We start from the raw sequence: 26,925 nt of genomic DNA, 5'->3' as shown, positions 1-26,925 counted from the left end.
TTTTAATCTAAACTTTAGCATGGTTGTATTTTAGAAGTTCACTAGTAAGTGATGGTAAACCCAGAAAAAAAAATTACAGCAGATGAGAATTGTTCTATTTTGAGTATATAAAATTCTCTGCACCATTTATGTCAAACCAGTAATCAACGGTATTGGTTACAGAGGGGCTTATTTGAACATGTTTTAAAAGGATAAGTACTCCTATAAATAGGGATGGAAAGTGTGGAGTCTAGTGAATTTGTCAAATGAATCTCTCGTAAAATTCCAGTTTGGCAATGCTTTATGAGCAATGTATGCTTATTTTATCAATCATGTATCTAATTTATCTATTGCTATAGATAAATATATATTTTATAAATAATATATAGCCTGTACATGGGTTTTATACATGGCAATGAAGTTACGTAAAAAACACTGCTTATGCTTATGACTTGATGTTGATGATGACAAAATCGTATAGGAATCAATTATGTTAAAAATTTATCAGAATTGAATATAACTAGATTCTATAAATTATTCATTGACCACGCGATAGAGTTGGCTGGATGACATACAAAAAGAAGAAGAGTTTAGTAATTTTATGCTTTCTAAATTGTTTAGACTGTGCCAACCTTGCAATGAACACGAATCGAACTTTTGATCGGTCCACAAAACCAATGTTTGCAACTCAATACTTGACATATTTGCAACCTTGCAACCTTGTAACCTTGCAATGAACACCAATCTTCCATTCTCAAATTAAAAATATGTCTAAATACGAATGAATAACTTATGGACTTGTGGTAATCCATATGCAGGAATCTTGGATTACAATACTTAGATCTCTACTTAATTCATTGGCCAATGAGTGCCAAACCCGGATTATTTAAAGCCTCTTATCATGATGAAAATGACTTGCTGCCATTTGACTTAAAAGGGGTCTGGACTTCACTGGAACAATGTCATAAATTGGGCCTTGCAAAATCAATTGGAGTCAGCAATTTTTCTATCAACAAACTTGAACATCTGATCTCCTTTCTTTCGCTACAATTCCTTCTGCGGTTAACCAAGTATATATATTCTCCATAAAATTTTTAATTTACATGTATTTAGATTAACATATGTTGGATCACTACTAATAAATGGAAATACTACAAACACATACACAACAGGTTGAGATGAATGCTTCTTGGCAACAAAAGAATATAACAGAATATTGCAAAGCCAAGAGTATAATTGTAACTGCATATTTTAAAGGAACCTCTTGGGGCAGTAACGATGTTATGGATAGTGAATTGCTCAAAGAGGTGGCACAAGCTCATGGAAAAACTGTTGCTCAGGTAGAATAAAAAATCGAAGCTATGAATCAATTCTACATATAACGCTCCATTAATTATTCTATTAAAGAACTTAGTTACCAATCTAATTCTTTTGAATTTGTCATAGGTGAGCCTTCGATGGTTGTACTAGCAGGGTGTAACTTTTGCTGTGAAGAGCTACAACAAAGAGAGAATGAAACAAAACTTAAAAATATTTGATTTTTCGCTTCCAAGTGATGACTATCAAAAGATTAATCAAATCAAACAGGCGCGAGTCAGTTAACAATCCAACTACCTTAGTTGTAAAATACCACTTTGCAATAGGATTATTCATTAATAGCCTTAAAAACGCTGTTTTAACATTCATTTGATACCGAAACCAATTCCATTCAATTCCATGCATTAAACAACGTGTTTCTATTGACTATTGAGCAATGAGCACAGTTATATATCTTTAGTGGAAAATAAATTAAAGAAGGAAAGATGTCATCATAAGCATGGTTGTTGAATTTATATATACACTTGAAATAAATATTTTTAATTTGGAAGCATAATTCTATCCTAGTGACTTATAATTAATTAGTATAAATATACTACAAAAAATATTGTTAAAATCGACGGCCAAACTAACAGCAGAACTATCGATAATATTAAAAATTGACAATAAAATTGATGATAAAATATGTTACAAGATTATCTAAATACAGTCTAGTAAGGTATGGAGTTACACTCTTCTCCCATGCATCTAATCTAGGTACAACTAACCAATTGACAATCCTTCTTCTAGACTTCTAGTGCTATATAGGGAGCCCTACCTCTACTCATATTAAATATTAAATAATAATAATAATAAATATACGATTAAAGTCTTCCAAATAATATTTTTTATACTAAATATCTCTTATATTCTCGTTATATAGATAGCTATATTTGTACCTAAAAAATTATAACCCAAAGTGTACTAAACTATTTATCTACATTATATTTATATATGTATGTATTTTAAATATGTCTAAATATGTTTGCAACTTTGCAATGAACACTAATCTTCCATTCTCAAATGGGAACGTTTTCGTTTCGTTAATAGCTACTATTTAGATGGTTTGGAGATTTCGCATACAAAAAATATTACAATAAAAATATTATATACACACAAAAGATCAATGATTATATTATACACTAAAATCAGTTATTAAAATTAGTTATAAATATAAAATATATATTAAAAATGAATTAAATAATATATATTTATACACAAATATATAATAACTAATTTTAATTGTTAATTTTAGTATATAAATAATATTTTTATATATATAAATATATAAGTTGTTTAATTTATTTTAATGCGTATTTAAAAAAAAATTCTTCCAAATTTTAATTTCTATTCACATTATATTTTCTTATTCAATCAAAATTATTTACACTCAACATTATTTTAATCTTGAAAAAGAATTCTAAGGTTAAATTTTTTTAGTAATATATCTTTCATGGATTTTTTTTATTCGAATTTAGTTTTAAGCTTTTATTTTTTTATTAGTCTTTAATGTTTGGACTAAGTCTTAATTTCATCTTTAAAATTTAAAACATCTTATTTTTATTCCAAATATTTTATTTTGTTTTATTTTAGTCATGTGATCAAAATTAAATTTTTTTTTGAAAAATAAAATTTTCTCTATCATGATTTTTTTCTGCATAAAAGCAAAAATTATAATTGTAATAATTATAGTGATTTGAGAGAAAAATAATAAAATAATAAAAAATATTTAAAAAAAATTATATTAACTTGAGGACAAAATAATAAAAATATAATAAAAATTAAGACTTAATTTAATTACTAGTAATTAAATTAGTAAATAATAATTATGACCAACTAAACACAAAAAGAAAAATAAAATGACCTAACTACTACAGTCCATTACCGGGCACCTAAAACCCTGTAACCAGCTCAAAGCTTTTATTTAGTTAACAATATAATTGTAGCTAATTAAGTTTGCTGAAGTTATTCCGTAACAGTTAATAATAAAACTTGATCCTGATAAGTGATAACAGAGGTTACTTGTTGCACTCCCACAATAGCACACAAAGACATTATGACATGTTGATTTTTGGTATCAGCACCATAGAAATTCCCTTTTCTTTGACCCTAACCCTTCTTTTCCCTTAGTTTTCTCTTTTCAAAGCAAATTCAAGTCCGGCGGCAGGGGTTGAGTTAATTGCTATATGAATTGCGAAAAACACAACGTTTCAATCTAAGTATAGATAAGAAGAAGAAGCTGAAGCACACAGGGATCAAAGCAAAAGAGGAATCCACCATGGAGAAGAAGATGAATCATAAGAGCAAGCGTATTCAAGACATACTCCCTCTTGACCTGATTCAAAGAATCCTACTGCGGGTGCCGGTCAGACATCTCGCTCGCCTCAAGTGCGTTTCGAAGCGGTGGTACTCTCTAATTTCCGATCCACGCTTTGCTGAATTGCATTTTCACCACTCTCCCGCGGCCACCAACGCATCCGTCTTCATGGGAGGAGGCGGTCTGGCTTACTTCGTTTACTTAGACTCGCTATTTACTGACAACAATGATGCATTACAAGTAAAAAAGGTGTCTCTCCCTTTCAAGATGAAAAAACTACCTTCTGATTTTGAGTTCCTGGGATCCTGCAGAGGCTTTGTTCTCTTACATGGAGACCCAAATTTTCTTGTAGTATGGAACCCACTGACTGGATCCGGCAAAATAATATCCTACTCTCATATTGTTTCTCGTTGTAAGCACAAGGGCTTTAGGCTTCCTTGCAAGTTCCATCTCTATGGATTTGGTTATGATGCTTTCCAGGATGACTACTTAGTTGTTGTAGCTTGGCAGGATAAGGATGACCATTTTCACTTTGATTGCTTTTCTTTGAGAACCAATTCATGGATTAATCTTGATGCTGCACTCTCCAAACCCTTGGATGTTTGTCACCGCAATTCTTGTGGGTTGTTCTTGAATGGTGCTATTCATTGGGTGCCTTACCCTCTTACAGCTTACAGGGATGCTATTATTATCTTTGATACGAAGGAGAGGACTTTCTCAAGGATATCTGGGCCGGAACAACCTGTAGTGAGTGCATGCACCTTTCCAACTCTCGCCTTACTAGGAGGCTGCCTAGCCTTGTATTATCACAATGATAATAGCTGTAACACTCACATATGGGTGATGAAAGAATATAAAGTGCTGTCGTCTTGGACGCTGTATCAGATTCCTTGCAAGGACTTCCGGCCTCTTTGCTTATCTAGTAACATGGATATTATTGGAAGAGGTTATACTTTGTATGGTACAATAGGGTACTTCATATATAATGTCAGAGAAGACCTGCTCAAGCATTTTAATGATCATTATTGTTGGCTTCCACTCCGAGCAACAGATCCTCTGTATACAGAGAGTCTTTTGCCACTCCCTGGTGACATTAAGGAAAAGGATAAGAAGAAGAATATGAAAAAGAGCGGTATTAAACTATTCTCCTATGCTTTGCACCAAGCTATTCCTGTTTGTTTTCATTGCATTGTGACTAATGAATAAGTAATGATTAATATGCATTATGCATCAAGTTCCAATCAAATGCCTCTTTTGTGTATGGATGGTGAAATTTGAATTTATCAATACTTAAGGAATCATTGATCACTGTCTTGCTTCCTAAAACCTAGTCTTGCGGTGAGGGGTTTTAGCTTTTAAGTTATTGCTTTTTTCATGAGTAATGCAATGGTGATCTTTTCTGTAGACCATCATGAGAATTAGGAGAGAATGACTGAACAAGTGCACAACAGAGAAATATTAGTTGTAGAGGAAATGAGTAAGAGAGATAATTTGTTTCTGGAGCTTTTAATTTGTGTGTTTGAGGATGGAGAGCTGTTATCGGTGTCTGAATGGTTAAAATATGAAATAGATAGAGATGCCGTGTTGGACTATATAGGTAATAACTTTTATGGTAGATAATGCTGGTGTGATCCTTGTTATAGATACTAAGATGAACTTGTGTTTTGCGTAGGTGATAGGGCGCCGAGCTTGACTACCGCCGGTTTGAAGGCTTATTTTAACAAGAGGAAGAGAGCCGAGAAGCAAGGCTCTTCAACAAACGCAGATAAAGAAGGAAAGGTTTTAGCAGAAAAGGTTGCAGCGCTGGAGAAGGATGTTGAGAAAACTAACTTGGAGAAGGAAAAGTTGGTGGCTCAGGTGAAGGAGTTGGAGTCTTTGTTATCTACCAAGGAGGACGAGGTGTATGAAGTGTTTATACAAGGTTTTGACCGTGCAGTTCTGCAGATTAAGACTTTGTTGCCAGAGGCCGATGTGAGTGCAATGGATGTGACGAAGGTTGCCTTGAACGGTGAATTGGTAGATGGTGAAGTGTTGGAGGAGGCAGTAGATGAAAATGCTGCGCAGCAGCAGGATGATGAAGTTGTATGAGTTTGATTTGCTTAGTTAAATAGTTTGTTTTGTTTTGTGCCAGCTATGGAGGTCAGTTAGACTGTTGATTTTATTTGAAATTGTAGTAGATGTTTGATATCTTTGTTTGATTTGTCTTGCTATCTAGCTAAGATATATGACTGTTGAGAAAAAAATTGGTATGACTAAAATTGAATCAAACTGATAACATAGAAACTAAATGAAATTTTATTATTTTAGTGATGGCCTATCCTTATAAGATTAGGTACATCTCAATGAAATTAGAGTCGTATGAGGTTTCCCAGTTTTGTACATGGTGATAGAGTTACATATCCAAAGCACATCAAAGAATAGATTCGGGAGTGACTGCATTGGTTTGTGAAAGAACGCCAATCAACAAACTCAGGGCTTCGAAGGGACAATCAACAACATTTCTTCATGTCCATGGAATGTATGTCTTTCTCTGTGCAAATCTCAAAGTCATTATCAGCTTTACTCTCCGATATGCAGAGATCATTGCTCCTTTTTCTCGCTACCAACACCAAGCTACGATCCACCAGCTCATTCAGGTATTCTTCAGCCATATCTTCTAGTTTTCCTGCAGATGATGTTCCAGATTTTGGTGGTTGGATTAATCCTTCGGCTATCCATAATTGAATCAACTGTTTCGCAGGAATTCCATAATCTTCAGGAAACACTGCAAAATATAGAAAGCAAGGTTTCAATCTTTGAGGCAAGTTATCATAGCTTAGCTTTAGCACATTCATGACTCTATTATTATCCTTAGCAAGATACAAAATGACATTGCGCATGATTCTCATCCACTCAACTGTTAGTCTCTTCTTCTTGACGACAATCCCAGCTAAGGTCACAATTGCTAAAGGTAAAAACCCACATTTTTCCGCCATTGCTCTTCAGATGGGTTCGAGAACAGGAGGACACTGTTGTGTCCCAAACACCTTCTTGCAGAAAACTTTCCAGCTTTCATTTCTGTCTAGGAATGGAGGGTAGTAGGACTTTGACCTTGTATAATTTGCCACCTCATCATTACGACTAGTTATCAGTATTGTATTGCCACTTTTGTTATTTGGAAATAAACTTTCTACCTCATCCCAGACTTCAGGTTCCCATAAGTCATCAAGCACTATCAGATACTTGTTCCTGTCCAAGTATTCTTGGACCTTGCTCGTTTGTTCCTTCTCACTTAAGACTTTGTATTCAGTAGACTTGGACAATCCCCAACCATTGACAAGGCTTGTGAGAACGTCCTTAGTTTTGTAGTCTTTAGAAATAGTAACCCATCCACAACAAGAGAATAACTTTTTCACCTCATTATTGTTATAAATTTTTCGAGCATGGGTTGTCTTACCCAACCCACCCATGCCGATTATGGAGACAACTTCAGTGCATGACTCATTTTCCTTCAATTTCTCAGCTATTTCATTGAAGATCTCTACAAAGCCCACTATATCTTCCTGGAGGTCCTTATCTTGTTCGTGCTTTGATTTTTCACCTTCCATGCCTTTAAATTCACCTTCATCAATGCAATATTTCATAACCTTAACACCATTCAACTCTTACTTATCTAGCACATTCACATCTCTTGTTGTTATAATGATTCTACTACCAAGACCAAACCAATCACTTCCTCCTGCAAGTGAGTCCAATTGTTCTATACTATCAACATCATCTAGAACCAGAAGAACTATTTTATTGTGCAGACTTTGTTTTATGTCAGAAGATCCTTTTAATGTGCTGCCTATTCTTGGTTTCTTATGCACACACATACCTGATAAAAGTGTCTCTTGGAGATTTTCTAGGCCATTGGGGATCCCCCTTGATTTTATACATACTTTATCAAGAAAACTTGCTTGAAATTGTTGCTTTATCTTGTTGTACAGCTCCCCTGCAAATGTGATTTTCTTTGTTTCAACATCTCCATAAAGAATCAGCATGCAGAGAGTATCATGAGATTTAGTGTCCAAAAGTGATTTCACCACTTCAAATTGAGAACCAAAATCAATTGGATGCTTAATGTAAAGTGGTTCAGGAGGAACTTTTGCTGAGACTTCTTCAACAATATTCATGATAACATCACTTTCATAGCTGCAAGAACACATGTCTCTTTAATAAGCTCATTTTTTTTTTTATTTTAAAAAATGCAATAATGGTAAATAGAAGAAACGGTTAAAAAAAGTTCAGATTCTTGTTATCAATCTATGAAAAGAGGAGTTATCAATGGAAGATTTATGTAAACTCCATTATTAAGTAAAGGTAATTCACCTATTTTCTGCACAATGTTTTCCACTTAGACCGCATACTACATACAAAGCTAACCTCCATTCTTTTACTTTGTTTAAATCATTGCAGTATCTGTTTTCATGGCTCATCATGTCTTTTTCATATTGATTCCTTTGATGCCGCACATCTGATGGTTCCACTTGATAAAAAACTGGCAAAACTGGTCGTTTTGTTCCTTTGTCAGAGCACTTCATGATCTGGACAAGTTCATCTAAGCACCACGAGGAGGAAGCATAATTTGACACCGCACAACAATGGACATCCTGGATCTTTCAATGGCCTCAAGAAGAGTATCTCTAATTCTATCACCAACTCTGAGGTTCTCATCATCTCTGAAGGTGGTGATTCCTCTCTCACACAAAGAATGATAGAGACGATCCGTGAATCCGTACCGGGTGAAGCCTCTAAAGCTCAGAAAAACATCATATATGAAATGTGAGGAGGAAGATTCTGCATCATGATCTGCCGTGAGACCAATTTTTAGTGGATCTTACAATTGTGATGGCAGATTTATTCAAACAGTGAACCAAAAAACGATGCTTGATAGAAAAGCTTTTGCCAATGTTAAAATTCTAAAGTCACATAAATGGAGATTTGAGCTGTAAGTCATTCACAAGCCGTTAGTCTTATTAAATATTTTAGTCATTCTCCATTACCTTGCTTTATCCTAATGTTGCACATCCTGATTCATGTGTGTACATAGTTTTATGTATTATTTATGCAAAAGTTGCATTATTGTGATTGACAAAATACCTATTCTATTTATACTACAGTTTAGAGCTACATCTACATCCTGAGGAAGTTTCTTCCTTTTGTCCAGCTCTTGCTTGTAGGGTTACAAAGAGAGAATAGAAATCAAAAGTCTGAGATAATAGCCAAAGTCATGGTTAGCTTTGAGAAAATAATCCTTTGTAAAAACTAACTTTATATTTTGTGTTCCAATGTATATATGGGTGACTAATTTCGATGCAAATAAAGCACAGGATTCACAAGTTGAGTGGGAAAAAGCTTCAAGAAATTTAAGTTTTATTTTGCTTTGAATTATGATTTTCTATCCAAATATGTATGGGAAAGAACATTCGAAAAGTGCAAAATGGAGTTTAGCATCTTGTTAAATCCAATATATCTTTTCAAAATTTTCATTTGCTTTTTATATTTATTTTTTATCTGTGTACATTCTTTTTCTCCCTTTTGCTGCATTATCTTTGGGTGATCTATTTTTAAATTACTGGTTTTTGTTTTTTAGTACTACTAACCCCTCTTTTTATAATACAAAAGCGCTTACATAATTAATTGTCTTTTGTTCTTTGTTGACTTCTTGTGGTTGTAGAACAATGTAATAATTGGTGACTTGGTGTATTGTCTAAACAGAATATCACATAATGTATAGCCATAAAGTGCACTCATCTTGGACTCTATCAGATTCCTTGCCTTTTCTTTCGGCCTCTGTGCTTATCCAATAATGTTGATATTATTGGAGAACAATTTCTTTCGGATAAAGTAGAAAAGAAAAAGTTTCTCATATATAATGTGGGAGGAGAGCTGCTCCCACGTGTTAAATATCTTTGTTCTGCGCCCATAACATCAGTGCAACCGATGCTATGTATAGAGAGAGTCTCTTGCCACTCCCTAGAGACATTAAGGATAAGGATAATAAGAACATGATGAAAAACAGGAAGAGGAAGGAAAACAGTATGTAACTATTCTCCTATGCTTTGCACCAAGCTATTCCTGTTAGTTTTGATTGCATTGTGATTAATGAAAAACTAACGAGTAATATACATTATGCATCAGGTTCTAATCAATTGTGACTTTTGTCTGTGGATGGTGAGATTTGAATTTATCACTGTTTAGGGAATCACTAATCACTGTCTTGCTTCCTATTGTCCAGTCTTGTGGAGATGTTTCGGAGTTTAGATCCATGTCTAAAGCTTTGAATTTTACCAATTGAGCTTTTTTGCAGGCCATGAAGTTCACCATGAATGTTTTGAACAACTTGATGTTGCTAAAGATTAGAATCACAAAGGGGACAAACAAAGAAAGGGAATCGGGAGCCAACATACAAATGAACAACTTAGACATGTGATTTTGTTGTAAATAAAGAGCAGGGTTCTCAAGTTGAGCGGGAAGAAGCTTCAAGAAACTTCAGTTTTATTTTCTTTGGATTAGAATTTTCTTTCTAAAATTGAACGGGATAAAACTCTTACGTTTGAAAAGTGAAAAGGGAGCTTAAATCTTGTTAATCCAATATATCTTTTGGTTTAGTCTGATAGTAACATTCTTAGATGATGTGTTTTGTTCTTCATCTCCTATTCTTTATGTACATTTCTTTTCCTTTTGCTGCATTATCCGAGAGGTTACTTTGAGAACACGGAGGCTGGTAAGTTCTCCTAGAGTGTTCAAGAAACCGTAGCTAAAGTTAAGCTCATCACAATCATACTGCATCGTTATATTTATCTGGGGAATCTTTAAAGGAAATTCACATGCCTTTAATGTCAATTCCTTAAAGTCCATTAGTTTTAGTTTTTCTAGATTTTTAAGGCGATGCAACCTTTGTAATAGTTCACGATACACTTACTTTTGGCATTCCACTCTAATCCCAATTTTCTCTTCCATTAACAATGGAGGACATTGTCACTCCTTCCTTCTTCAAGAGTGACAAGTTGGAGGGTTTGGAGACTCAGCAAATAATCTTTCCTGATGTGTCAGGTGGAATGGTTTTACTAGTCACACATAACATCCTTTCGGCTGTGTTTGTTTATAGAGACAGGACACTGGAACAGGGACACAGAGACACAAAATTGTGTTTGACAGATGAGACATGGACAGAGACAATGTATCCAGAGACACTAAATTAGTGTATTTTGTGTCCATCCTGACAGGAATGACACGGAGACACTAACAAAGGACACAACTTATTTTTCATTTTTTCTTTTATTATTCTTATTAATTTTTTATAATTATATTTTTTTATTATTATATTTTTCATCTCAAATTTTTTGAATGAAAAAAAAATGAGAATAAATTGAATTTTCATAATTTGTTCTAGTTTATTACCAAACAGAATACAAGAACACAAAATTGTGTCTCTGTCCATTAGGTAGCGTTTGGTTACTGAGACACAGACACTGAGACATAGATACAGTGGTACACGGTGACACATGTCTGCTGTTTGGTTTGGTGAGACACAGATTTTCGAAGGACACGGATGGACACGGAGACACTAAATTTGTGTACCTCCAATTTGGTGAGATACTGAGACACAACTTGTGAGACACTAATTTTTTACTCTTTTACCCTTATTGAGTTTTTAAAATTTGTCTTCTTATCTTTCCAAATCTTTTTTTTTCTCTTTCTCTTTTAGATTCTACAACTAAATTTACTTTTCTATTTTTTTTAAAAAAAAATTTGTACATTTAATTTTTTTATTTATTTAAATTTTGACTAATCTTTGATAAATTCTGAACTTTAATTTTCTATTTTTTTTCAAGAACAATTATATATTTAATATTTAAATGATAATTTAAGATGGTATTAGAAGAAATAAAAAATTATTAGAAGAAATAAAAATTTAATGGTGATGGCATGCATTGTTTGGGATAATAGGTGTATTGTAATAGTGGTAAAACTTGTAGTTGAATGAAGGGTAATTTAATCTTTTTTAAATATGTGTCTTATTTTTTATTTTTGCCAAACACAATACATAGACACAAATATTTTATGTCCATGTCTTTAATGTCTGTATCTCTGTGTCTATGTCTCATCAAATACATCAACCAAACAGAGCCTTAGTGTCTTGTCCTATCCTGTTCTCAGTGTATTGTCGTGTCCTGTTCTCAGAAACAAACGCAGCCTTCAAGATGTCTCAATTTCTTGAGTCTCCATATTCCATGAGGGAGGTTATAATGGGAAGCAAGCTCAACAATTAAAGTCTCTAGATTCGGAAGGGTGCAGATTGGACCAGGATGATCCTCTTTTGGACAGTCTACACCCCGATTGAGTCTCAAGTATCTTAAATGGATGCACATTCTCATATCCTTGTGTATAAGCTTTTGCAATTTTTAAGATTGTGTTATAAATTTTGCACTTCTAAACTATGCTGTGGACACTATAACAATCTTGTATCTCTATTTTTTTCCCCATTTCTCTAGGCGGCTCTATCCAAGTATCATAACAAAAAAACTTCTTAACTTGTCCAGTTGTCCCTATTTTTCTTTTATTTGATTGTTTAATAGACACCCAAAAAAAAATTAGTTGTTTAATAGCTAAAGATTAGGTAAAGAATGTTGTAATGTTAGAATAAGCATATCTGCCTGGTATCCTTTTTATAGAATTATTTTTAATTTTATATCATAAAAACTACTCCTATGCTGTTAACTGTTATAAGAAAGATTTTAAGTCAATTTTATATTGTTCAATGTAATGGGCATTACTTTTTGGGATTTATAATAGCTTAAGCATCAAGTTATGCAAAATTTAAGATGTTTTATTTTACCAATTATATAGACAAAATATACACTTTCTTTTTAATCTTGTTCATTGTTAACACGATTGTTTTTAAGTATTTACAAGCAAATTATGGCAAATCCAAAAAGAAAAAAAAATTCAGACGCTATATCACACAAAATTAATGCTTAATTACCTTGTATGCTAAACTACAAAAATTTATTATGAAGAATGTAATAAAGCTTCTTAAGGCAGATTTTTTCCACACAAAATATAGTGGAACAGAAGATAATTTAATAAAATGGAAAATAAAACTAATGTTGTTTAGGATTCAGGAATTGCTTACAATTTATAAAATTATTTGTTGAATTATTTTATTTGACAAATTTATTATAGCATAAATATTTTGATGTTAATTTTTTTTGTGGAAGATAAAAGTAGAAAATATTGAATAAATAATTAGATTGTGAGAGTGAAAAATATATTGAATAAAAAAGTTTATTTAGTTTGATATGTAACATGCTTATTGAATTAATTTTATTGAGATCTTTAGTTAAATTCCCTTAACTGTATATCAAATCTAACAAGTAAAATTGTTGAGTAAAGTTAACATTCCTAAATATTATTTTATCATTTGTAGTTGTCAAATTTAACTTTATTATTTTAGACAATTTAATTAAAAATATTTTTTATTTGAATAAATCTAAAAATACTTTCTATATTTATTTTTAAAAATTATTCAAAATATAAAATAATTTTTTTTATTTTATTTTTGAATTGTTAATGCAAAACAAACTGACCCTTCCCTTCTCTTATAGTCTTTTGTTTCCAAAGCAATTTCAAATAGTATGAGTAAAAGAAAGTGGAAGTAAAAGAAATTTATAATTTTTTTTTACCAAAAATATAATTTATTATAATTAATAATTAAATAAAAATATTATGTGCATATTAAATATCAATTATTAAATTTATCACTATATATTTTTGTATAATATATAAGTTGTTTAATTTATTTTTAATATATATTTTATATTTTTACATGTATTTTGTATAAATAGCTAATTTTTATGTATGCATTACATACTTATATTACAATTTATATATTCTTAATCCTAATTTTATTTCTAAAATGGAAGTCTTTTATGCTTGTCATTATTTTGATTTAGAAAAATAAAAATTCAAAGGCTGAATTCTACTAGTAGCACATCTTTCTAGGAAACTTTTTTTTTTTAAATTTAATTCTAAAATTTTATTTTCTTATTAATTGTGAGTAATTATGAACTTTACTCTAATTCCAAAACTTCTTATTCTTTTGTTTACTTTGTAATTGTAACAAGATTTTTTCAGTCATGTATAATGTAAAAAGAATATGGTATTTTTGTAAAATTATGATTATGATTTAAAAGCTTTCCAAAAATTAAAATGATATAAACTGTAATTTTCAACCTGCCGTTTTTGTATTTAATTTATAAAGTATTTTCTTTTCTCTAACTAAATAAAACTAGATATTTTTAATAATTAAAATTTTTTTTTGAAAAGTTTATTCATGAAATAACTTTTTTTATTTATTTGTTTTAAAAAAAAATTAAAACAATGAACTATTTTCCCTTTTTTTTTTCGAATAGCCAATCCAAAACTGACCCTTCCCTTCCACAGTTTTCTGGTTTCAAGGAAATTTTCAAGTCCCGGGGTTTCGTGAATTACTATATGAATTGCGAAGAGCACAACATTCCAAGCAGGGATAATAAGTAGATGGCCATCAATATTAATGGGTGTTTAATTTTTACCTAATTTAATTTTTATCGTAAATTTTAAATTTTAAAAAATAATTTAATTTTATTTCTGTTAAATTAAATATTAATTTTTAATTTTTTTAGTACCACTTTTTAGACCTCGTACCATTCACCTAATAAGATTATAAGAATATAAGAAGCAGAAGTGGCAGAAGCACACAGTGACCAAACCAAAAGAGCAATCGAGCATGGAGAAGAAGAGCATTCATGACATCCTCCCTCTTGAGTTGATTCGCAGAATCTTTCTGAGAGTGCCGGCTGATTCGCAGAATCTTTCTGAGAGTGCCGGCCAGCCATCTCTTTCGCCTCAGGTCTGTTTCGAAGCTGTGGTACTCTCTCATTTCCGATCCACACTTTGCTGAATTGCATTTTCACCACTCTCCCGCTTCCACCAATGCACTCTTCTGCATAAAAAACGGCAATGTGGCTTACTTCGTTTATTTAGACGCACTGGTATTTAATGACGGCAATGATGCATCTCACGTAAAAGAGGTGTGTACCCCTTTCAAGACGAAACCACCTTCTCATTTTGAGGTCCTGGGATCCTGTAGAGGCTTTGTTCTCTTACATCGTCACCCTCAATGTTTAGTGGTATGGAACCCACTGACTGGATCCACCAGAAGAATATCTTACTCTGGGATTGATTCTCGTATGTACAACGGCTTTAGGCTTCCCAAAAGTGCCCGTCTATATGGATTTGGTTATGATGCATCCCGGGATGATTACTTAGTTGTTGTAGCTTGGTGTGAGCGGCGAAGACAAGATCACTTGGATTGCTTGTCCTTGAGAACCAATTCCTGGCATCATCTTGATGCTGCACTCCCCAAACCCTTGCGTGTTTTTAAGGACACGTCTACTGGGTTGTTTTTGAATGGTGCTATTCATTGGGTGCCTTGGCCTATTAAAGATCACAGGGATGCTATTCTTATCTTTGATATGAAGTCAAGGACTTTTTCAACCATGTCTGAGCCGGAACCGGCATTCTCCTATGAGTCCTATCCAGGTATCGTCCTACTAGGGGGATGCCTAGCCTTGTATTATGACTGTCTAGATAGCTGCAGCACTGACATATGGGTGATGAAAGAATATAAAGTGCACTCATCTTGGACTCTCTATCAGATTCCTTGCCTTTTCTTTCTGCCTCTGTACTTATCCAATAATGGTGATATTATTGGAGAAATAATTCTTTCGGATAAAATAGAAAAGAAAAAGTTTCTCATGTATAATGTGGGAGGAGAGCTGCTCCCACGTGTTAAATATCTTTGTTCTGCGCTTAACATCAGTGCAACCTATGCTATGTATAGAGAGAGTCTCTTGCCACTCCCTAGTGACATTAAGGATGAGGATAATAAGAACATGATGAAAAACAGGAAGAGGAAGGAATATAGACCATGCATCAGATTCTAATCAACTGTGACTTTTGTTTATGGATGGTGAGATTTGAATTTATCACTATTTAGGGAATCACTAATCACTGTCTTGCTTCCTATAGTCCCGGTCTTGTGGAGATGTTTAGAAGTTTAGATCTTTTCATGTCTTAAAGCTTAGAATTTTACCAGTTGAGCTTTTTTGCAGGCCATGAAGTTCTCCGTGAATGTTTTGAACAATATGTTGCTAAAGATTAAAATCACAAAGGGGTTAAACAGAGAAAGGGAATCGGGAGCCAACATACAAGTGAACAACTTATGCATGTGATTTTGTTGTAAATAAAGAGCGGGGTTTTCAAAGTTTAGCGGGATGAAGCTTTATGACACTTCAGTTTTATTTTCTTTGGATTAGAATTTTCTTTCTAAATATGAACGGGAAAAAACTCGTACGTCTGAAAACTGAAAATGGAGCTTAACATGTTGTTAATCCAATATATCTTTTGGTTTTGTCTGATAGTAACATTCTTAGATGATCTGTTTTATTCTTCATCTCCTATTGCTATATATGTTGAAAATTTTCTTTTTACTTTTTATATGATATGTACATTTCTTTTCCTTTTGCTGCATTATCTTTTGTTGATCTATCGTTAAGTTGTTGGTTTTTGTTTTCTCAGCACTAACCCCACTGTTTAGATGATTATAAAGGGAAGCATAATTAATTGCCTTTTGTTCTATGCTGTGGTTGGTAGAAATAATTTAATACTTGGTGTATTTACTAAATCAGAATATCACATTTCAATGAGAATTGACATGTGAACACTTTGAAAAATTATCAATCTGTATGTATTCTCGACACACTACAGTATTCTTTCATTGATATTCACTTCAGTTTTTATTATTGAATTACAAGGTGCTAAGAGTGCGCAACCAGGGATTCAATATTGTGTATTTACTATTGTTAAACCAATATTAAAAATAAAAAGTGTAGTCAATTACCAAAGATAAATAATCATTTTATAAATAATTTTTAGCGGATGGCCTATCCTTACAAGATTAGGTACATCCAATGAAATTAGAGTGATAGGCTTTAACTTAATGTCATACTAGTAATTAGTAATAACCAAGGATATCACTAAATTATGGGGTTTCATTACCAGACACTCTTCATCAATTACATAAGAACCGAGCAGAACAAAACAGAGCTTGCTTCATGCATGGATAACAACCATAAGAGTTTCAATGACCTTCTCCCTCTGGAGTTGTTCCAAGCAATCTTACTGAGGGGGTGCCAAGTATCTCTTTCCTCTCATGTTCGTTTCTAAGCTATGGCGCTCTCTCATTTCCGATCCAACCTTTGTGGAATTTAATATTCACCGCCCCTTCAAACTTCTTCACCAAGAAATTTGAACTGGTTGGGTCCGTTGACCTACACGCACTCTTTCATGGTGGTGCCACCGTTGGCGCCTCAATAGAAGAATCCTCTCTCCCTTACCCAAGGAAGAAGAATGAGCATTCCCGTTCACTTGTTCTTGGATCATGCAGAGGGTTTGTATTGTTACACCACGATGAACCATATTATATTATTCTATGGAATTCCATTGATCAATCCCGCAAAAAATTATCTTACTATAATGTTGTTAAAGAAAAGAATTATTGGTATAATCAAAATGCGGTTCTTCAAGGCATTTGTTATGATGCATCAAATGATGATTACTTGATACTTATAGTCTTCATAGAAAACTAGCTTCATTGTGATATATCAGTAGCTTAGAAAAGCAGACTGAATTTAGGTCTATTTTAATTTTACTTGCTTTTTTAATTATTAAAATTAGGTGAATCTTATAGAATCTGCTAAGTCACTTCGTGTATAAAGATACTTTTATTTTGTGTTTTAACAAAACAAAAATGTATGCAAAGATAAAGTTGTGTAAAGTTAAATCGGATAGAATAAGTAAGGGATTATTTTATTTTGTCTCCTAGAGTATAATATCAAAATCAAAAAAGAGGAAGAGAAGTGATTAGCTATGTATTCTAAATTTCTAATTCAATTATCTAGTGTAATCTAGTTTATATCCAGCCTTACTCTCTAGATTTTAACTGCAAAGTGCCCACTCAATTTACAAAAAAATCTCCTCAAAATTATGTGAATAATTTAACACATGTGAATAACTATTTAAATTTAATTTCACATATTATAAAAGAACATTTTAATTGGTAGAGAATCATTAGCATCAATTAGGATCAATTAGTATCGTCTGTATTTATGTAGTATATCTGTATATTAATTATAGGATTCTATGTCTTTATTACTCTAATTCATTTAGCACCTATAAATACCTCTTGTATACTGTACCTTGGCACACAACTGAATAATACACTTCTCATATTATTCTCTCAGTCTCTTGTTTCTAATATGGTATCAAGAGCTTCGGTTCTTTTTTTTTCAATGAATATTAGTTCATAGCCCCATTGTTTCTTCTTTCCGGCAGTGTTCTTCGGCCTCTTTTTTCGTTCTCTTTTTGACGTTTTGGTTCGTCACCCCCATAACCACCTTGTTCATCTTGTCGCCGTGATTCCAACGCAACCAGAATCGCCGCCTTCCGCCGCCAGACGCACCCCCACGCGCCGCCTAAAGACGCTGCCACGACCAGGTTGATCTTCCTTCCGGCTTCCACCCGTGCCTCTTTGCTCGCCTTTTTCGATCTGTTTCCGACGCTTTGGTTCGTCACCTCCGGCATCATTGTGATCCACTCGTCGTCAGCTTTCCAACGCCGCCAAGATCGCCGCCAGAGACCACCGCACGCGCCGCCACGCGCCGTCAGACCGTTGCTGCCCACCACCATTCTTTTCTCATCCAGAGGCTTCAGCAGCCGTTGGATCTTCATGCAGATCGGACGTTCCTGGAGCGTCCACGTGTCACAACGCAAGCTGGTTGGGCAACCCTGACCCGTGACGACCCGACCCGACCCGCCCGTCGACCCGCGTGCCACCTGTCGCCAGCGTGCCTCCTTCCGCCTATCTGGTGCTGCCACGTGTCGTCACTCGCTGACGTGGCACTGACGTCACCGCTGACGTGGCGCTGACGTGGCTGCCAAGTGGACCCTCCCTAAGGTTTTTTGGTGAGCTCTTTCCGATTTTGCACTCCGATTTCTCATTCTCTGCTTCGAAATTGCAGTTTCTCTCCTCTCTTTGATTTGTGTGACCACTATTATGGAAAAGCCGAATGTTTTTGTTGCCACAGACAGAAAGGATACATTCTGTCGAAACTGCAACCGTTTTGGGCACCTTTTCTCCGTATGCCCCTCTGTTGAATGTCGCACATGCCACCAGAAAGGGCATAGTAGCTACCATTGTTCACAGTTGTTCTGCCGTTATTGCAAGCTCTCGGGACATTTGATTACTACCTGTCCTACTCGTCCACCACGCGCCCTGCTTCTGCTGTTGCTGCTACTACTGAACCTACCACTGTCTCTCTGTCTGATATTGCATTTCTTCTACAGCGTCTTCTCTCTGTTTCTGGTAATACCCCTGCTGCTTTATCGACCCCTCCAGGTACTTCTAAATGGTACTTTGACTCGGGTTGCTTTAATCACATATCTCCGTTGCGTAATATTTTCTCGTCCATGTCTGCAACTACAAATGGACCTTCTGTCAATACTGCAAATGGCTCCCTCTTGCATGCAACACACAAGGGTTCTATATCTCAGTCATCTCTTAATCTTCCTGATACTTACTACATTCCCAAGTTAAAGTTCAATCTTATTTCTGTTGGTCAACTTGTTGATCTGGGTTTTGACGTCACCTTTTTTATTTCTGGTTGTCATGTACAGGATCCTCGGACGGGACAGATCATCGGGACTGGATGTAAGGTCGGAAGATTGTTTGAACTCGAAAGTCTTCATATTCCTCCTGTACCAAATCTTTGTGCTGCTTCTTCTCCCTCTACCCTTCACTTATGGACACCTCCATAGGAAAACTGCGTCCTCTTGTATCTCAGGGTGTTTTAGGTCAGGTTCCGAATGAATCTTTTGACTGCATTTCTTGCCAAACTGCCAAACAACCTGCTTTATCTTTTCACAATAACTCATCTCTTGCTTGCTCTCCTTTTGATCTCATTCACTCTGATGTTTGGGGCCCCGCTCCCACTGCCTCTATGGGCGGAGCTCGATACTTTGTCGTTTTCATTGATGTTTTCCCGTTTTACTTGGGTTTATTGATGACTAATCGCCATGAGTTACCTCAGATCTATATCAACTTTACTACTATGATTAAAACTCACTTTTCCAAGGCCATTAAGGTTTTCCGACGTGATAATGCTATGGAATACCGTGATTCCAAACTCTTAGCCTTTCTTGCAGAACAGGGGTACTCTGTCTGAGTTTTCTTGTCCTGGTACGTCTCAACAAAATGGTAGAGCTGAACGCAAACACCATCACATTCTTGACTCCGTCCGTGCAATGCTCCTTTCTTCTTCGTACCTGATACTTGGATGAAGCTGTTCTTACTGCTGTTCATGTTATCAATATACTCCCTCTTCTTCTATTCTTGGTAATGTTACTCCCTTTGAGCGTCTTATCATACCCCCCAGATTACAGTTCTCTTCAGTTTCGGTTGTGTATGTTTTATTCTTCTTCAGCCTCATGAACATAGTAAACTTGAACCTCAGGCTCGTATGTTGTTTTTCTTGGTTATGGCACTGAACACACAAGGGTTATCGTTGTTGGGATCCTCTTTCTAAACGTATTTGTATATCGTCATGTTGTCTTTTGGGAGCACCACATGTTTTCTCGTTCTCATCCTTTGAGTCGATTCCTACTACTCAGTCACCTTTGTTTACTAACCTCCTCATCTTCTTGATTACCATTGTTTTTCTACTATTCTTCATCAACATGAACCTAAGACATTCAGAGAAGCCTCCTCCAACCCAAATTGGCAACAAGCAATGCAAGAAGAATTACAGGCACTTGAAAAAGCACACACTTGGGATCTGGTTGATCCTCCTTCTGATCAGGAAGTTGTGGGCAGTAGATGGGTATACAAGATCAAGACTCACTCTGATGGCTCTATTGACCGTTATAAGGCCCGCTTGGTTGCTCAAGGCTGTACGCAAGAGTATGGTATTGATTATGAAGAGACTTTTGCCCCTATCGCTCGCTTTACGTCTGTTCGAGCTCTTCTTGCCATTGCCGCGGTTAAAAAATAGTCTCTTAGTCAGATGGATGTGAAGAATGCATTTCTTAGTGGGGATTTGAAAAAGGCAGTCTATATGAAACCACCTCCGGGATATCCTTGTCCTTCTGATAAGGTTTGTCTCCTTCGCAAGGCACTTTATGGACTTAAGCAAGCTCCTCGTGAATGGTTTGACAAGTTCAGCACTACCATATGTAGTCTTGGTTTTACTTCTAGCCCTCATGAGAATGCGCTCTTCATTCGTAAAAGCGAACGTGGAATTGTTCTCCTACTTTTGTATGTTGATGACATGATAATCACTGGGGATGATGTTGATGGTATCTCTGCTCTCAAGGCCTCACTTCATCGTACCTTTGAGATGAAAGATCTTGGTTCTCTCAGCTATTTTTTTGGTCTCGAGGTCATCTCCACCGATGATGGCATCTATCTCTCTCAGGCTAAGTATGCTTCAGATCTTCTTGCTCGTGCTGGGATTACAGATAGTCGCACTGAGTCTACTCCTCTTGAGCCTAATGTTCGATTTACCCCTATGGATGGCACTGTTTTGGATAATCCGACTCTCTATCGACAGTTAGTTGGCGGTCTAGTCTACTTGACTGTCACCCGACCAGACATCGCCTATCCGGTTCATGTAGTTAGCCAGTTCTTGTCAGCTCCTCGTACTACTCACTATGCGGCAGTTCTACACATTCTTCGCTACATCAAAGGCACTCTCTTTCATGGTCTTTATTTTTCTGCCAATTCCTCTTTGTCTCTTCAGGCTTACTCCGATGCTGATTGGGCTGGTGATCCCACTGATCGTCGTTCTACTACTGGTTACTGTTTGTTTCTTGGCGATGCTCTCATTTCTTGGCGTGCTAAGAAGCAAACGTTCACTGCTCGCTCAAGCACAGAAGCTGAGTACCGTGCCCTCGCTGACACCACTGCTGAAGTTGTCTCGGTTCGTTGGCTTCTCGAAGATTTGGGTTCTCCTCAGTCGTCCCCTACTGATGTTTTTTGTGATAACCGCAGTGCTATTCAGATCGCCCATAATGATGTCTTTCATGAACGCACCAAACACATTGAGCTTGATTGTCACTTTGTTCGGCAACGTATCCTTATTGATGCTATTCGTCTCATTGTTGTTGGAACACTAGATCAGACTGCTGATATTTTCACGAAAGCTCATCACCCGACTCATTTCCGGACTTTGTTATCCAAACTCAAGTTGGTATCCTTAGCTCCCACTTGAGTTTGAGGGGGGATGTTAGAGAATCATTAGCATCAATTAGGATCAATTAGTATCGTCTGTATTTATATAGTATATCTGTATATTAATTATAGGATTCTATGCCTTTATTACTCTGATTCATTTAGCACCTATAAATACCTCTTGTATACTGTACCTTGGCACACAACTGAATAATACACATTCATCATATTATTCTCTCAGTCTCTTGTTTCTAACATTAATTTTAATATGGAGAGAGGGTTGGTGTATAATAGAGTAATGGAGGTATATGGTATTTCACCAGAGTATGAGGACTGCGCAAGACAAATCAGACCGTCCAATTGGAGGTACTGTAATCGGACAGACCGAATACAGATAGTATAGAAAACCCTGGTCTGATTTATGTACTGGCTCCACGTGGCACGCATGCAGCTGGGCTCTGGTTAGCTTCGATGCTTCTAATAATCTTTGGAATGTTACCCGAGCATCATCATTTTCACCCTCACACACAAATTTCTATCTGTTTGCTCCCTAACCCCACAACCATCTCCATCTCCAATTTCAAAAAATTTTTTCTACCCACAAAATTCTGCTTCACACAAATCAGATCCAATTTGTATTTCTCTTTCTGCAATGAAATTGGATAGTCTAATTTCTTCCCACTAAAACAAAAAATTAAATGCCGTCATAATAGTGTATATCTCTCAATACTCCATAACTCAACGTAAACTCACATGTCATCCTTATATAAAAAAAGTAGCCATTAAAAAACACTAAATTATCTTTTTTTCAAAAAAACCAAATAAAAAATAACTTAAAAAAATCTATATAGCTAATCATTCTTATAAAAGTAGTGCAAATAATAATAATGTCTTAAAAGTTTATCTTACATTTCATCTTGTCTTTTGTATGTGCATTTGGAGAAGTTATAATTATAATCAATAATTATAATAAAAATATACATACATACTAAAATTAGTTACTAAATCAATTATTATATTTATATATACGAATTATTTAATTTATTTTTAATATATATTTTACATTTTAATATATACTATTTATGAATAATTAATTTGATAATTAATTTTTTTCACATATAACATAATTATAATTATAATTTATATATGTTTAATTTTAATTTTTCCTCCAAATTTTAATTTTTACTCTAAATTCTAATATTTCTTCGTATTTATATTTTTATATCTTCTCAAATATTTTTACGCTTGTCATTATTTTGATTTAGGAAAAAAAATTTCACTAATAACACACCTTTTCTAGGAACCTGTTTATTAAATTTCTAAAATTTTATTTTTTTTATTATTTATGATGAATTATGAGCTTTACTCTAATTCTAAAACTTCTTTTTCTTTGTTTACTTTGCAATTGTAACAAGATTTTTTTTAGTCATGTATAATAGTAAAAAGAATATCGTATTTTTGTAAAATTATGGATATAATTTAAAAGCTTTTCAAAAAATTAAAATGATATAAACTGTATTTTTCAACTTGTCGTTTTTTATAATGTAATTTATAAAGTACTTTCTTTTGAGTTTTTTAATTTTGATATGGGGGAGGTGTAGGTGTATTTCAAAGTTATGGGGGTTTGGGGTGTTTGACGGAGTTGTGACGGCGCCGTGAAAGAAATCGGTGGCACCGATTGGGGGGAAGGAAATCGGTGGGACCGATTTCTGGGAAAGGGAGGCCTGAAATCGGTGGCACCGATTGGTGACCCCTTGCCACACGTCGCACATGCAGCTGGCTTCCCCTGGTGTGGCCCGTGACCCTTATCTCTATTTCCCCTATACCCCTCTCTCTTTCACACGGTACAACACTCTCTCTTTCACTCTCAACTTTCCCTTTCTTCTTCCTCTCAACCCCACTCCTTCACCATTGTTGGACCACTGAAGCTCAGGAAAGGGTAAAAGAAAAATGCCAAAAAAAAGGAAAACTAAGGAAGTAAATCAACCGGAGCTTCATATTGTTAACTATCTTGGAGATCCAAATCATGTAAATTTTTTTTTAATAATTTTATTTAATGATAATGATAGTGATAATTTTTGATTTTATTAACAGTATATATTGTAATGACACTAAGTAGAATTTAGAAATTAAACATATATGTATGTATTTTATTATTAGGTGGTTAGAAATAGAAATAAAAATAGGAATAAACCTTGTATGTATGTATGTATGGAGATGAGATGAATGTTATGTTTGTTTAGGGTGATGAAGATGAAGCTCTGGATCATGTATAATATTTAAAAAAAAAAGAAATGTTTGAAAAAAAAAATAGTACATGAAAAAAAAAGGAAAATCTGTAAATAATAAATTGGAATAGAGAGATATTGTTATATTGTTGTTATCATTTTCAGTATTAGTAATCGAATTTAATTAGTTATTACGATTAATAATGAAAATTTTGTTAGTTATTTTATTTATTTATGATCGTGAATTATTAGCTATTATGGTTAATAATAATAAAATTAGTATATATATACTGTTTGAATAATAATAATAATAAAAAATTAGTATGTTGTTTGGTTTATGTAAATAATAATAATAATAATAATAGTAATGATAATAAATAATAATAGTTGAAAAATTAGTATGTATGTTATTTGAATAATAATAATAATGATAATAATAATAATAATAATAATAATAAATTAGTAAGCTTTTTTTATACGAATAATAATAATAATAACAACAATAATAATCATAATAATAGAGAAATTAGTATGTATGTATGTTGTTTGAATAATAATAATAATAATAATAATAAATTAGTATGCTTTTTTTTTATACGAATAATAATAATAATAACAATAATAATCATAATAATAGAGAAATTAGTATGTATGCTGTTTGAATAATAATAATAATAATAATAATAATAATAATAATAATAATAATAATAATAAGAAATTTAGTATGCTGTTTTTTTATTTGAATAATAATAATAATAACAATAATAATAATCCTAATAATAGAAAAATTAGTATTATCTGTTTTTTATATGAATAGTAATAACGGACATGTTTGAATTGCTATTATATTGGGAGTTAGTTATAATGGACATGTTAAGCATAGTTGTGTTTTTGAATAATATAGTTATGTTATATTTGTTCTTATACTGGAAAATGTGGTATTATAGGCTTCAAGGATGTTGATGTGCGATCATTTACACCCGCCGGATCCATATAACCACATTGTTGAGGCACAGTTATGCGAGACTGGATTTTATTATGTATCCCAAATTGGAGTTATTAAAGGCCAGTCAGCAATGATTAATGCTCTGATTGAGAGATGGCGGCCCGAGACTCATACTTTCCATTTTCCGGTTGGTGAGTGTACCGTGACCTTGGAGGATGTGGCGGTAATTCTCGGTCTGCCAACAAATGGTCTTCCGGTTACAGGTCCGACCATGAGTAGCTTTGAGGCATTGGAAGCCGAGTGCTTGCACCAATTTGGAATTGCACCCAGCAAAAATGAATGTAGAGGGAGCTTTATAAAATTAACGTGGTTTAGGGGTGTGAGAGATCGTATAGTGTTGAATGATGATGTGCACATGCAGATGTATGTAAAGTGTCACATAATGTTGTTATTTGGGAAAGTTCTATTTACAGATAAGTCGGGTGCAGGGGTGCACTGGAAATTTTTACCGTTGCTCCGCAACTTCGGCTAGATCATACAGTTTAGTTGGGGTTCGGCATGCCTGGCACACTTGTATAGATCATTGTGCAGGGCAACTCGTGTCGACTGCAAGGAGATGAACGGTCCACTGACACTGTTGGTCAGTTGGGCTTGGAACCGGCTACCATTTCTAGCGCCGATTCCTGGCAATCCCCGAGTCTTTCCAGTTGCAAACAGGTAATTTTGATTAAAGTATGCATTGAAACAATTGATATAAATTGTATTTTGTTTATGGTAAGATAAGTTAGGAAATGGATTGTCCGTCTGCAGGTGGCATAACTGGGACCGTCAAAACTATGCCTACCGATATAAAACGCTTGCCTACTACAGGAGGTTCTTGGATGATCTAGAAGAAGGACAGGTATTGTGTAAAATACAAGTAGCTTATGTAAATTCTTAAGTGAAGTAATTGTTGTGTAATCATCTTACTGGGAGAATTGTCCAGTTTGTTTGGCAGGCTTATGGCATTGGGCACATCGACCCAGACGTAATTTCCTTAGCCATTCGTCATAATTCGGTGGTGTGGAGTGCCACAGTGCCACTTATATATTTTGAATGCATCGAGTGGCATGCAACTGATAGAGTCAGGAGGCAATTTGGATTGACACAGGGTGTTCCTAGTGAAGTGCAGGATCTAGGTGCATCACATGGGGAAGTTCTAACTGGGCCTAAGAATCAAGATTGGGCCAATACCCACTCGCGTTGGGTGATGCAATGGACCAATCGATATAGTCACATTCTATCTGAAGACTTGGAGCATTTACATTATCCGTTAGAAATTTACATGCATTGGTACCGAGAGGAATATGGTGACCACTTGCAATTGTCGAACCTTGTTTTTGAAGAGAATCCAGAAGGTCCACCACCACCACCACCACCACCGGCACCAGAACCGGAACCGGAACCGGTGGCCGTACCTCCACCACCACCGCCACCGGAACCGCAACATCAGGGGATTGAGTATTTTGCACCATATGTTCCTTACACGCATCCGTTTGATTATTACTCAGCGTCAGTCCCGTCACACCATCAGTTTTGGGGTGGTCCACATTCTGAGTATGGAGAGCAACCTTCATTCAGTCAGCTACTTGGTTTGATGGCATCGGGGTCGCACCAGTCACATTCAGGTAATTATATTGACATTCCCACCGACCATCAGGCACATTTTGGTGGTATTAATCCAGCTAGGAGGTCATTGGATTTG

The 26,925-nt window shown here is 34.7% G+C and overlaps 2 protein-coding genes and 1 pseudogene across 2 annotated transcripts; 2 read left to right on the top strand and 1 right to left on the bottom strand.

Moving 5' to 3' along the window:
- Positions 1-3,350: 3,350 nt before the first annotated feature.
- On the top strand, positions 3,351-5,962 carry LOC130974110 (F-box/kelch-repeat protein At3g23880-like). The gene is made up of 2 exons (XM_057898861.1): positions 3,351-4,784; positions 5,325-5,962. Exons 1-2 carry the CDS (start codon positions 3,614-3,616, stop codon positions 5,738-5,740), a joined length of 1,587 nt encoding a protein of 528 aa, XP_057754844.1. The 5' UTR covers positions 3,351-3,613; the 3' UTR covers positions 5,741-5,962.
- Positions 5,963-5,979: 17 nt separating this feature from the next.
- On the bottom strand, positions 5,980-8,615 carry LOC130974111 (putative disease resistance RPP13-like protein 3; annotated as a pseudogene).
- Positions 8,616-10,641: 2,026 nt separating this feature from the next.
- On the top strand, positions 10,642-16,631 carry LOC130975902 (F-box protein CPR1-like). The gene is made up of 3 exons (XM_057900619.1): positions 10,642-10,856; positions 14,529-15,370; positions 16,570-16,631. Exons 1-3 carry the CDS (start codon positions 10,642-10,644, stop codon positions 16,629-16,631), a joined length of 1,119 nt encoding a protein of 372 aa, XP_057756602.1.
- Positions 16,632-26,925: the final 10,294 nt, after the last annotated feature.

The sequence above is a fragment of the Arachis stenosperma genome, chromosome 4, assembly GCF_014773155.1.
Source record: "Arachis stenosperma cultivar V10309 chromosome 4, arast.V10309.gnm1.PFL2, whole genome shotgun sequence".
In the NCBI taxonomy this organism is placed as follows: domain Eukaryota; kingdom Viridiplantae; phylum Streptophyta; class Magnoliopsida; order Fabales; family Fabaceae; genus Arachis; species Arachis stenosperma.
Note: the sequence above shows the minus strand (reverse complement) of the source record. Positions and strands in the feature narration are given on the sequence as shown.